Source organism: Macaca fascicularis, chromosome 12 (genome assembly GCF_037993035.2).
Source record: "Macaca fascicularis isolate 582-1 chromosome 12, T2T-MFA8v1.1".
In the NCBI taxonomy this organism is placed as follows: domain Eukaryota; kingdom Metazoa; phylum Chordata; class Mammalia; order Primates; family Cercopithecidae; genus Macaca; species Macaca fascicularis.
This window is the reverse complement of record NC_088386.1, coordinates 101541392-101554659: the sequence shown is the minus strand read 5'-3', so window position 1 is coordinate 101554659 and position 13268 is coordinate 101541392. Positions and strand designations below refer to the sequence as shown.

Here is a 13268-nt window from a genome sequence, read left to right as displayed (position 1 = left end):
GTAGAGAGGTGGCAGTCAAAACCTTGGCTGTGGATGGGCTTACCAGGAGTATGGGGAGGTCTGAGACTAGGCCGGGGGAATCAAGGAGCTGAGGAGTGACAGGGATGGTCTCAAGGAGAACTTTCTAGAGATAAGAGTGATTCCAGCACCAGAAAGCGGTTGCCAGTTTTAGAAGCTGTCGTGAATGCTGTGGCGGGCTGCTCAGATGCCGCTTTAAGAAGGAACTTTTCCAGCTGTTTTGAGTACCATCCAAAGATGGGCCCCAGCTGTCAGCTTTCTTTGGGTTTGTCTCAACTGAAGAAAATTGCCGTACCCTAGCTAGATCTTTCTTCTTTCCAGAGGTAACCTGTATTTACCAATCAATGATGGCATAAAGGCTCAGCTCCCTTGTCCCAACTGGGGGACAGCTCTGAAGAGCCGTTGCTGCTCCCATTGTGGGGTGGCTGAGGCCTAAGCTGGGCATGCACTACAGCTCAGCTTCTCCCTCTGCCCAGGCCTGTTTCCCTCCCTTTTTAAGGTATTGAAACCCAAGTGCACTCCTCGGTACACAACCGGCTTGAGAATCTCTGTCTCAGCATCTGCTTCTTGGGGGGCCCAGCATGTGACTGACACTCTCGTTCCTTTTGTTCTTTGCACTCTTGCTGTTTTGAACATGGCTACGCAACTACCGAATGTTGCTATTCGAGGGTGAGCAGGCCTAGACTCACCTATTTATCCATCAGATTCTGACGCAAGCTTGTCCAACCCATAGCCCAGGTTGGCTTTGAATGCTACCCGACACAAATTCATAAACTTTCGTAAAACATTGAGGTTTTTTGCAGGTTTTTTTTTTTTTTTTTTTTTTGCTCATCAGCTATCATTGGTGTTAATGTATTTTACAAGTAGCCCAAGAAAATTCTTCTTCCAATGTGGCCCAGGGAAGCCAAAAGATTGGACACCTTCATCCTAAAGCAATCCAAGACTCTGATGTCTTAATGACTGAATAAAGCTTTATTTTAATGTAAAATACGACAAGAAAAATTTATATACTCATATATAACAACTTCCAAAATGTTTTTTGTGGTACAAATGAGATCATCTTAAAAACTTTTTAAAGAATTCATCCTCCACCCCCATATGCCAAAATATGATTTCACATAATTTATCTTCAGAACTTTTGAACAGACTTGGTATCACAAAAGCATAGGAAACACCAGAAAAAGTGACGGGACAAACAACAGGTTTTGTTTTAGGTTCCAGTAGTAAGCAGCCCTGCAGATGGAATAGGAGAGCACTTTCTGAAGGAGCCCAGTCAGGAGACAGGCTAGAAGAGTCTGGGCTTGGTTCATTTCCTGTAGCCAAGCCTGTCTTATAAAAGTCAGGCTGTGTGTGATTCTGTGACTATTTAAGGACATGAGGGAGAAAGAGTTTCACTTAGAAGTCACAGCTGCGTGTGAGATTCTAGGCTCATTTTAGATATCTAACTTTTTTTCCCCACCTTTTTATCAGAAAAGTGACTTTGTAGGGATACCTTACGGAGACTCCTCTTTCTGGTCTTGCTGTGGCATCATTTCCAGCTAAGTCGGCAGGAACTGGGAGTGCTGAGAAATACTCCTGTGGTTGTTTCTGAGTCCAAATCCCTCCTGCCTAATTGCACTAAGACCAGTCTTTCTGTTGCTCATGGACTCGGAAAGCAGTAGGGTGTCCTCCCAATTTAAAGGCCATCCATTGTAGGTTTCAGAGTTTAATGCCAAAGGGAGTTGTACAGACACACATTCAGACCAAACTCTTTAGATCTCTCTACACTCTTGAAATGCTACAATGTTCCTCCAAAGAAAAGGAATGCAGTGGTTACAGGTTTGGGCAAATAATTACTCTTTATAGGCTTGATATTTTTGCATGCCAGGGAAAAGAGAAATGAGCTTTATGAGCCTCCTAACGTTGTGAGGTGGCTTTTCTTCAGAAGATCACTTTAGTTCAAGAATTGTATGAATCTTTGGAAGGGATAATGAGTCACGTTTTAATTTGATTGAGTTGGTGGAAAACTATAGCTACAGTGAAGCCTCCATTCTTCCCCATCAGGATCCATGGGTGACAGTCAGTCTGAGAACCCCTACCATGCTCTTAAGATCTTTACTTGGTGCCATCCTGTGGGGGTCAACACATACATACCTACAGATCTAAGAATAATGAGCTTCAGAATAATTGTTTTTTCAATTTTTGTTGGCTATTAGGTTATGATTTAAGAAAATGTTCTTGTTTCTGAGCTTCTATTTCATCCACTGATTTGATATTGTGAGGAAACGGCACTATGGCAAGAGTGAGTGCCACCGCCCGATGGCATAATGGATTCTGGGGAGGCTGTTTCTCTCCCTTGTGGAAGTCTCAATTCTCCTGCATCTAAAAGTTTTCCATGGTCTGCCCTCTTTCATCTCTACTCCTGCAAAAAGGGAGAAAAATAGGGCTTCTTAAAATACCTAGTGACTTGAGGGCAAACATCATTTCATGGCCTTCATGACCCAGCCGTCAGATCGGCAGCCAAATGGATGGATGTTGATTGGGTTTGGGGCTCAATGCGCCACGCTCTTCCAGGGGGGCTATTAGTGTTCTGAGCTACACGGAGGCACCAGATTGAGTTTTCCCAAGGCCATAAATACATTGGGAGCTATTTCCTGCTACCAGGCACATTACTGATTATAGCCTGGTCTTCTAAATACTCTAAAAACCTGTTCCCCTAAATGCTGGGAAAGAGTCCTGTAACCTCTGGGTGGTAACAATTGAAGGGTGAGTACACAGGCATTTATAAATCTTACATTTGAGCTGTTAATTGTTGCTTGGCTTCATGGAGCCTCTGTCTGTCACAAATATAATGTTAGCTTCTTTCAGGCAGGATCAAATGGAGCGTGTGTTATACTTCAAGCAAGCAAAGAAAACTGTTGCAATCTAGTTTTTGTTCACTTTAATAGTACCTTCACATCACTGGCTGCCACTCAGGATTAGCAACTATTTTATTGACTTTGTATACAACACAAAACTCAGTTTTGGAGCAGGTTACCCTGAGCCTGTGTGCAGGAGGTATTGCACACTCCGGTGGCAACACCGCAGGTGAAAACATGGGCACTCTTCCTGCAAAGGCCACTCCTTAAAGACACAGGATTCTCACCTGACACCATCATGCCTGGCTGCCCCTCAAGTGGCCTAGGCTTAATTCAGAAGGAAAGTTCTGGCTTGGCTATGTTTAGTAGTCTACAGTAGTTTGGTTAAAATATGGAACATACTGAAGAGCTGCTGGTTTTTAATGCTTCAAAACAAGTTACACATCCCTCATGTTATCATTTTCTTCTTTAAGGTGTATTTAGCTTGAGGGGAAGGTAGCATTGAGCAGGTCAGCAGGGAAACCTGTAGCTCCCCTGCTCTCCACCTCAGGTGAGCAGGGCCTGAGATCCTCAACCACTTTGAACAAATTGCAAACAATCTAAAGGTGCCTGGCTTAACAGAGATGACAGAACAGAGACAAAAAACTTGATAGTCTGTTTTCAGCAGGGCCATAGTAAACTGTAGTTAAGAAAACAATATCGCAAAGTCCAGTATATAACACTATTTATGTCTAAAACTAGCAGTTGCATCCTTCTTGGTAACAGAATTCTATTTTAAATTAAAGAGTAGGCTGGGGTAGAGGGATGTCCTATGTATTCAATAATACTATAACTTATTAAATCCTGTGAATCAGAGGTATGCTAATCTCAGCCAAAATAGACCTAAATTAAACTCAAGACTTTTTTTTTTTTTTTTTTTGGGAGGGAATAAAGAAGGAATGTGAAAAGGCTTAAAGTATATCAAGCGTCACTGCCTGGTTCAAACCAATGCTCAGGTTTCACTGTCTTCCACATCTTTGTGTTCTCATTTGGGCCAGGTTGTATGTTTTAAAGGTTTTAGTTTTCATAGAAAATTACTGCAAAGCTCAGAAAACATTGTGATAGGTTGGTTCAACTTAGAGGGTGGGGTTTCAGTTTTTTATAAGCCATAACACTGTCCTTTTCCAATTGGACGCCTTGGCCCTGCGCTGACCTGACTTTAGTTAATGAAATATAGCAAATGCAGGTGCATTTAGTCTTAATGCCTTTTCTCTCTTTCCCTCCTTTTCCCCCGCTTTTGCATCAAACTCTCCAGAAAGCATTATCAATCTTTGATTCTCCATACTGGCAATCATATGTGTTCAAACACACACGTACATACACACACACACACACACACACACACACACACACACTCTCTCTCTCTCTCTCTCTCTCTTTCTCATTCACTTCCATCTAATACCTGCTGGTCATCAGTTTCCAGAGGCCACGGTCAGCTCCTCACCGTCCCCGAGTGCAGATGGTTACCACTTGGCACTGAGTCTGGACTTGGCATTTCCAGGGCACTGACTCCTGTGAGACCTCCCCAGTGGCCCTCTTTTTCCTAACTACATTTTAGCCCTCAAGTGGGAACCTTAAAGTAGAGACCCCAGTTAAAGTAATTGTAGGCAGGAGATTTGGGGCTGACTCTGAAACCAGATATCTCCATGCCTGGAATGTGAGAGGGAGGAAGGTGAGGGGTGTGGGATGTTCAACCCTCTTAACCTGATCACCTTGGTCCTCGGAAGATACTCCTGGAAGCTCTGACCAGCTGTGCACGTTCTCCCAGGACTAATACTGCATTTTACTGACTTTCATATCAAAAGTTAGGAAACATGAAATGTTTACATCAAATGAGTGGTATCGGGAACCTGAGAAATTCTACAAGTAAAGAAATGCAGTCTTTCTCTCGGTACAAAATATTTCCAGATCACTAGTCATGTTTGCTCTTGTTTTTTTTCTCAGTAAAAAAAGTCTATACTCACTTCAGATGCTCCTATCTCTGTCTACTCTGCCACTCCTTAGACTTCACAGCTCTAATAAGGGGGCTGAGACTCCACCTCTGAGCGGGTAATGCTGCCTGGCAGAGACTGCCTCTGGACCACCAATCTCATGCTGGGGGGGCGGGGTGTCCACGTGTCTGCGCATCAGGCAGGTTAACTAGTCAGGGAGGCTCCCCAGAGTAGAGCTCCACTGTTAGCTGTTTGTGTGTTCCGCTGCCGCTCTCACCAATTTGAACAACTCTGAAAATGTTTCAACTAGCAGGTAGTTTTGTTTCTATAGCCCCATCTTTCATCTTCCTTCTGATTTTTTTCCTCCCCAATCCCCTTCCCCTTCTTTTCCCCTCTGATTAGCAGTCAAGCGTTACAACGTCAGTGAGAAAACGCTAATCAGTCCCGTGGAGAATTCCTAACACCAAGGAGGTCTTCAGGTCTAGAAAGGGCAAAAGTAGTGTAGACACCTTCCTTTCTGGGCTGGGTTGGCCTCGGTGGCACTCGGCTATACGGCTGCAGTCATGGGGTTCTTCTGCCGGGAATCCTGGGTTCGGTAAGGGTACTGGTCTGGGCTGCCCCCGCGGGGCGCTGGTCTGCCCGTTTCCTGATAGGCTGGCATTCTTTGGTGCTGGGGAGGGGAAGGCGGGACGTCTTGTCGAAAGGGTCCTTTGTGCTGGGAAGCAGGCGGAGGTGGGTAGTGCTGAGGATACCGGAGATCTGCCACCCTCAGCTCTGTGGGGCGGGGATAGCTCCCTTTGGGAGGGTGCATAGGATGAGCCCCTGGATAATAGGGAAGCTCCCTTTCCTTGTAGAGCCCTCGAGGTGCTGCTGGCAGATAGTCTACAGCATCTGCGGGTCCTCCCCTGGAAAGAGAAGAAGAGACACATGTCAGCAGCTCCTAAGCTGGCTGTCTGGCTGGAGAACAGGTTCCTCAGCCTCCTGCGCAGTTTGGCGTGGCCATCAAATAGGTCTGGCCAATGGGATGGGAGAAGAAGTGATGCATGCCCTTAAAAAGAAGAGAAGGGACCTTTTTCCCTTCTCTCTTTCCTGTTGGCCGTCGGAAAAACCATCTTAGGCCACAAGGCGAAAACCACGTGCTGTGGGAGGCAGAGCAATAAGAAGGTGAGAGCCTGGGTCCCCATTGCCATGGAGCCACCATGTCAATCAGGACTGCTTCCACTCAGGTTGGTGCATAAGAGGAAAATATACTTCTATCTTGTTTATACCCTTTTCTGTTGGCCTTTATTATAGTAACCAAACTAGTTTCCTAAATAAGGCAGTGAGTTTGCCTCTCTTAAGGATGGGGTCATTAGTTCCCTGCCCTTTTCTACCACCATATCTAGGACAGGCTGGGCTGAAGTCTGTCCTAGAGATGGTGATAGAAATGTTCAGGTTATTTGGAGTCATAAAGTTTCCATGGACTGCACTTGCTTTTCTAAATGTGTGAGGTGCTCTTTTAAATGGGCTGTCATCTTGGTCTAACTCTGGTTGGCTGCTGTTACATCTTGGTGTGGATTCATATGTCCCTCCCCTCCCTAAAGTCTCTACAGTCCTTAGAAAAAGTCCCAAGCCAGAGCACCTAGAATTTTTAAATTTTATTTATTTTATTTTTTTTTTTTGAGAGGGAGTCTCACTCTGTCACCCAGGTTGGAGTGCAGTGGTGCAATCTCAGCTCATTGCAACCTCTGCCTCCCGGGTTCAAGCAACTCTCCCACCTCAGCCTCCCGAGTAGCTGGAACTACAGGTGCCCACCACTATACCTGGCTAAGTTTTGTATTTTTTTTTTTTGTAGAGATGGGTTTCATTATGTTAGCCAGGCTGGTCTCAATCTCCTGACCTTAGGTGATCTGCCTGTCTTGGCCTCCCAAAGTACTGGGATTACAGGCGTGAGCCACTGCGCCCAGCCCACACCTAAAGTTTTGATATAAAGTAATCAGTTCTACCACAAAGCCAGGAAGGTAGCACCAGGCCAGTAGCAGAATAGGGAAATGCCAAACCAGCTGTAAGTTGCACCTTGTAATGGGTAAGGCACACAGAAACATCCAGGGTAAGAACAGACACTAACAGAAAGTGGCCCCGTCTGGATCTCTCTACTAAAGAAAACAAGCATCTTCTGATCCATTTGCCACAACAGAAGCAGTGTGCCTCTAAACAATGTGCAGATGACTGCATCTTATCTAGCCTGGGGTTAAACAGATGAGTTCTGTTTGCAGCTCTTAAAATCTCATAAACCTTCTGTGCACATTCACCACTGCCACCATCCCCAGATCCTTTCCATTTTTTTTTACCACTCCCCCTTTTATAATTTTTTAAAAAGAAAAGAAAACAATAATTAAGGAAAAGCTCCCCAATGTCAGACACACTGCTAGGACGCCTGAAAGAAACGACAGGGCTGTGAGAATACAGTGTCTGTGGTTAATCAAGCACTGTCAATGAGGGTCAGAATCACCCCATCATCTGTGAAGCTGGATGTTAAAACAGCTGTGTAAGGTGCCCAAATCAATGAAGATTTGACAAGCTCCCAGCTCGGTGCATGTAGAAAGCAGCTTGTGAACAAATCTATAAGTGTGAACAACAGAATTCTCTCTCTACTTTTTTGTCTTAATTTGGCTATGTATAATAATGAAAGATAGATCCTTGAGCTTGGGGTAATTTAGTTAGAATTTTCAGATAAAAAAATTAAATTGTTTGTGTACAAGTTATTACAGCATCAGCTGCTGTTATTCAGTGCAGTTTGCTTTGCTGTATTTTAAATTGCCCATGACAAATGGAGCACAAATGGATAATCTGTCACTCTAGCCATGGGAAACAAAGGCTCTGGATTTCACCTTTCCTTTTCTTTAGAATTTCATTTTTGATTTAGAAAACTTCCAGCCTTTGGTATATCTTTTATCATAAGAATTCTTTAAGTCTCTCCCCCCCACCTCACCATGCTCATTTTTATTGCCTTTTGGTTCATGTTGGAGATATCTGATACACTTAAAAAATTTCTTAACCTGTGCTTTCTCTCAAAATCCACTGAAGATATTTCTCTGCATGAAGTGAAACATGTGGTTTTTCTGCACTCATTTTAAGCCCTTAGGATAAATCACTGACATTTGCAACACACAAACATTATTTGCCTTCAAATGAACATACAACCAGCGCTCCCTCTGGACTCTCTTAGCATGAATGCTTCCTGTTTAAAATGGAAAGAGAGAAAGGAAGAATTCCAGGCCTTGGACTTTTAGGGTCCTGTTCTCTCCCTGGAGAGTTCTCTCTTTTAGAACAGAGTATTATAAAAGACAGGCACGCCTTGTTTTTTTAAATTTTTGGAGAGAGAATCCAGATCAAGTGGTGACGGGGCAGAAGCCACCCTGAGAGGCTGCGACAGTGCAGTCGGCGACCACATGGTGGGACAGTCGCTATCTCTTCTCCCACACCTCGCTCCTCCCAGTGGCCAGCGCTCACGGTGAGGAGGGAGGCTTCCCGTGGGCAGATAGGGCAGACCTCAAGACACTTTTGTGGTCCCATGTTGCTTCCTCTGAGGGGAGGTTTTATGTCTGGGAGTTTGCTTATATGTGGCAGAAAGCAAGTGAGGTAGCTGTTCTTTGTCAAGAAATGAAGTCATGGAAATTGTCTTTTTCTGTAGAACTCATCATAACAGTTAGCGTTTTTAATTTTTCAGAGAGAAGAAAAACAATGAGTTGGCCTACCAAAACACTGTTTAAGGTTCAAAGAGTGCTAGAAGAATTTTTCTTTCTTTTGGGGGATGGTGTGTAGCTGTTGTTTATAACAACCTTTTGCTCATAACAGAATTTCCTACAGACTTTTGCCAGAACAACTTCTAAGCTCTTCTGAGTATTATGTGTGTATTATTTTAAATTATTAAAAAAATAATTTTGGCCAGGGGCGGTGGCTCACGCCTGTAATTCCAGCACTTTAGGAGGCCAAGGTGGGTGGATCACTTGAGGTCAGGAGTTCGAGACCAGCCTGGGCAACATGGTGAAACCCCCGTCTCCACTAAAATTACAAAAATTAGCTGGGCATGGTGGTGCATGCCTGTAATTCCAGCTACTCAGGAGGCTGAGGCAGGAGAATCACTTGAACCTGGTAGGCAGAGGTTGTAGTGAGCCAAGATTGTGCTACTATACTCCATCTTGGGCAACAGAAAGAGACTCTGTCTCAAGAATTTTGAAACAGGGAAAATAAGCCCCTCCTCATTAACTAACTACAGAACTTAGAGGAAGAAAAGGCAGCTAAAATTTTAACTTTGTTAATCGTGAGTTTCTCTTTTCATAGTCTCTTTATTTGTGTGAAACTTAGTGTTTGTAGGAAAGTCCAAAACCAATCCATTCTGGGGCCCCAGCAATGCCTATCACAGTGTCAGATATTGTGTGCTTTGAGCCAACCTTGAGGAATCCAGGGGCAGCTTCCTTAGGAGATTCTGATTAAAACAAGAATCTGCATAACAAATGTATCAGTACTTTAAGACCTTTCATTTTTCATGTGACTTCTTGAGTTTTATTTGTATATGTTACTGTTTTTCCTTAAAAACTTTCAATTTAAACATTTAAAAATTTTACTAAGAAACCATATTTACTTAAGGAAAGATAATCCTTTATAACTCTTAAAGGGGGCTGTCATGAAAATACCTACAGTTTGAAATTATTGCTTATTTTATTTCGATTAGGCTCCTTTCTAGAGGCCAGAAGGATTCAGATTTTGCTTGGAAAACTGATAGGAACTATCTCAGGCATGCAGTTTTCAATCACATAGATGCACCCAATAAAGAAAGTTAACCATTAAGTCTGAACACGACAAAGATATATGTTATTTACATGTAAAGAAGCAATAAGCATCACTTTGTTTACATAAGGATTTCTTCTTTTTTGCCATGTCAGTATGTCACTATTTTTCATTAAGCAAAAGCGGGGCTGGAAATGAGAGGCTAAGCTGGTCAGATAGCCAGCTCTGGGTGCCGACTACCTTCAGTTTACGCAAGGATGAAAGACATGTTCCTACATTTGCTAAAACAATTCTGTATAGGGAAAGGGCTCAATATTGGAAGGACAAAATCAATGGCAAACCTCTTGCTAGGAATGAGGTGGCTGTACTTACAGGAACAGATGAAGGGGCATGAGCAATTTTGAATCCTCCCATGTCTACACCACCACCCTCAATTGTAAAGAAAATCTCTCTCCTCTGTTCTCACCACAGCTGCTCATTCTCACCTCATCTGTCTTTCACCCTGCCTTGTGGCTGGTTGTATACTGCATGGAGTACAAGCATCTTGAAGGAAGGAACTGAGTCTTACATATCTAATGATCTCCCTTTGAGCTTAACACAGGGCTTTGCACATCACAGGCGCTCTACAAATGCATGTTGAATTTGTTCAAGAGAGTTTAAAGTAAAGAGAAAACCCACACACATACAGTAACCATAAAAGGTTCAATGTGGGTAGGGGCTGGAGGAAGGTAGCAGAATAAGAGGAGAAAGTGGGCTTTCTTTGGGAGCCAGGGATTGATAGTGGTGGAGGTGAGACTGATCTCTAATTTCTGAAGAGGGAAGTAGAAGGGATGCTGGGCTGAATAAAGGGTTGGGTTGGGTCCAACATAGAATGCTGTAAACTTTAGCAGGGTAGAGGTTATTTTATTTGTTTTGTTTGCCAAGAACAAGATGATACTGTCTTATCTCTGTTGCCCTACAGAGTACTTGAAATACAATAGATGCTCAATAAATCTTGGACTGGGATTCAATCTCCTTGACTTCCTAGTGAGCTCAGCATGACTAACTGGTGCTGAGGAAATTGAGAGCTATCTTGACTCAAGATTAACTGGAAACTGGGCTTACTAGGTGCAGGTTAAGCATATTTATTCAAGGGTCAGTTAACTACTATTTTTATGATGGTACAGCAAAGACATTTTCTTTGTCCCTGTCATAAATGCAATAATCTAGGAACATCTTTATGTGTTTGAAAGTACAGTACACAGGGTTTCAAACACAGGGTCTTAGGGAGACAATGTCAAACCCAGATGTGATGGCCACAGTTTGAAGTGCGGTACCTGGGCTTTGAGGGCTGATGAACCCAAACCCGAGGTCAAGCTGGTGTCCTGTTCCCTCTGTCCCAGTGCCTCCCAAGCTTTTCTCCCTGAGAGTAGATGTGACGGATGATTTTCATATAAGCTACTCATACCCAGGAGAGGCAGAAGCCAGAATTATGCAAACTTCTCTGCCACCTGCTGTAACTCAACACCCTTTCCTTCCATTCAGGAAAGAACAAGGGAATTCAAATGAGTGGGAGTGACATTATTGAAGGGGAAAACTTGAGCCTGCTATAATTTATTAAAAGAAATCATTTGTAGTCCTCAGTCTTCCAGTATCAGTGACAGATTCTTGCAATACAGAGCTGAGCACGCTTCCTCTACATGTCTCAAGGCAGAGTGTAAGAACGCCTGCAGTATCTCATCTGATGAGCTCCTTTTAGGATGTAGAAGGATAGATGAAGTTGAAGAGTCACAGAGGGGAAAATCAACTAAGTTGGAGACACATCAGCGACTGGAAGATAGTTTGTTTTGAAAGGGGGTGAGTTTAGCATGTGAAGAAATAAGATATGCAGCAGAAAGTATAAAAACCACAAAGAATTTATGAGCAGAGGTGTGAATGTCCGGCTTAGGCATATGCATTGGGTTTTTCACTTACAGAAAAGCTTCCAAAGGGCAGAATCTTGTTCTTAATTTCTGTAAAATACTATGTGTGTGATTAGCAGCCAAAACAAAGCTAATTTTTTAACTTCCAAAGTAGACTTTATGGGTTTCCTTTTTTGGTAATAATTCACTGTGACCAAATTTGGGGTTTGAATGGCAGGAAGTAACATGATGTAAAACTCCTGTAGCTGTCTAAGAGAGGGGCCTGTACCCGTTGGCAGAAAGTCGACATCTGGCAGAGCCATGCTATTCTTGAGCACGCCACACATAGATTATGTAGTGGCTGAGCTGGGATCGGTGCTTTCTTCTCTGGTTCTTCTACAAATACTGCAAAGCTTTAAAAAAAAATCAGCACAAACTAATATACTTGAGTCGCCCATGCTATGTGCACAGAGATGCTTTTAGTCTGTGTTTAGAATTCCTTTAGTGTCAGGTTTCCAGTTACCAGACCTTCCTCCTCGGTCCAGGCACGAATGTGGTTGGCAAGGATTAGCAGAGCCCTCTGCAATGTATATTACATAGCTTTGATTTCAGCAGATTTTACAGAATCATAAAATATAATGATCATTTGATGGCCTACATTATAGAAATGATTACAGAAAAAAATCCACTTTCATCACTCACATTTCCCATTGCGTTATGAGAAGAGGGGACCCTTGTTCTTTGCAAAGAACTGGAATGGGTGGAAAGTGCAGCAGCAGATGCTTGTGGCCCTTGTAGACACCAAGGAAATGTTTGTACAGAAAATGAAGGAGAAAGGATAGTGACTGAGTGCTCAAAGACATTTCTCAAACAGTTTAAAACAAGTATAATTTTGGTTCCTCATATTTAATTCCTTCTTTTTTTCTGTAAACAATGACCTCAAATACAAGAATTGAGTTATTAACAAACTGCATGTGCAGTGAGTTTTGTGTTCCGTATGACAATTTAGCAGACATTATCTGGAAAATGGTCCTTAAGAGTCTTTCATCCTATCAGATGGTCCTAAAAATGGTCCTGCTAGAAATAAAGATGTTCTTTGAAACCAACGAGAACAAAGATACAACATACCAGAATCTCTGGGACACATTTAAAGAAGTGTGTAGAGGGAAATTTATAGCACTAAATGCCCACAAGAGAAAGCAAGAAAGATATAAAATTGACACCCTAACATCACAATTAAAATAACTAGAGAAGCAAGAACAAACATATTCAAAAACTACCAGAAGGCAAGAAATAACTAAGATCACAGCAGAACTGAAGGAGATAGAGACACGAAAAACCCTTCAAAAAATCAATGAATCCAGGAGCTGGTTTTTTGAAAAGATCAAAAAAAATCGATAGACGGCTAGCAAGACAAAGAAGAAAAGAGAGAAGAATCAAATAGATGCAATAAAAAATGATAAAGGGGATATCACCACCAACCCCACAGAAATACAAACTACCATCAGAGAATATTATAAACACCTCTACGCAAATAAACTAGAAAACCTAGAAGATATGGATAAATTCCTGGACACATACACTCTCCCAAGACTAAACCAGGAAGAAGTTGAATCCCTGAATAGACCAATAACAGGCTCTGAAATTGAGACAATAATTAATAGCCCACCGACCAAAAAAAGTCGAGGACCAGACTGATTCACAGCCGAATTCTACCAGAGGTACAAGGAGGAGCCTGGTACCTTTCCTTCTGAAACTATTCCAATCAACAGAAAAAGAGGGAATCCTCCCTA

General features: G+C 42.7%; 1 protein-coding gene across 3 annotated transcripts in view; it reads right to left on the bottom strand.

Annotated features, from left to right (window-relative positions):
• Positions 1–969: 969 nt before the first annotated feature.
• Positions 970–13268, bottom strand: part of PARD3B (par-3 family cell polarity regulator beta) — a 1095296-nt gene continuing 1082997 nt past the window's right edge. For 2 of the 3 annotated variants that reach the window (XM_005574020.5, XM_005574021.5), the window contains one exon: positions 970–5730. In XM_005574020.5, coding sequence (XP_005574077.3) covers positions 5373–5730 — 358 coding nt within the window. In that variant the 3' untranslated portion in view covers positions 970–5372. The remainder of the gene's footprint in view (positions 5731–13268) is intronic. The other variant, XR_001484068.4, reaches the window with a different exon arrangement.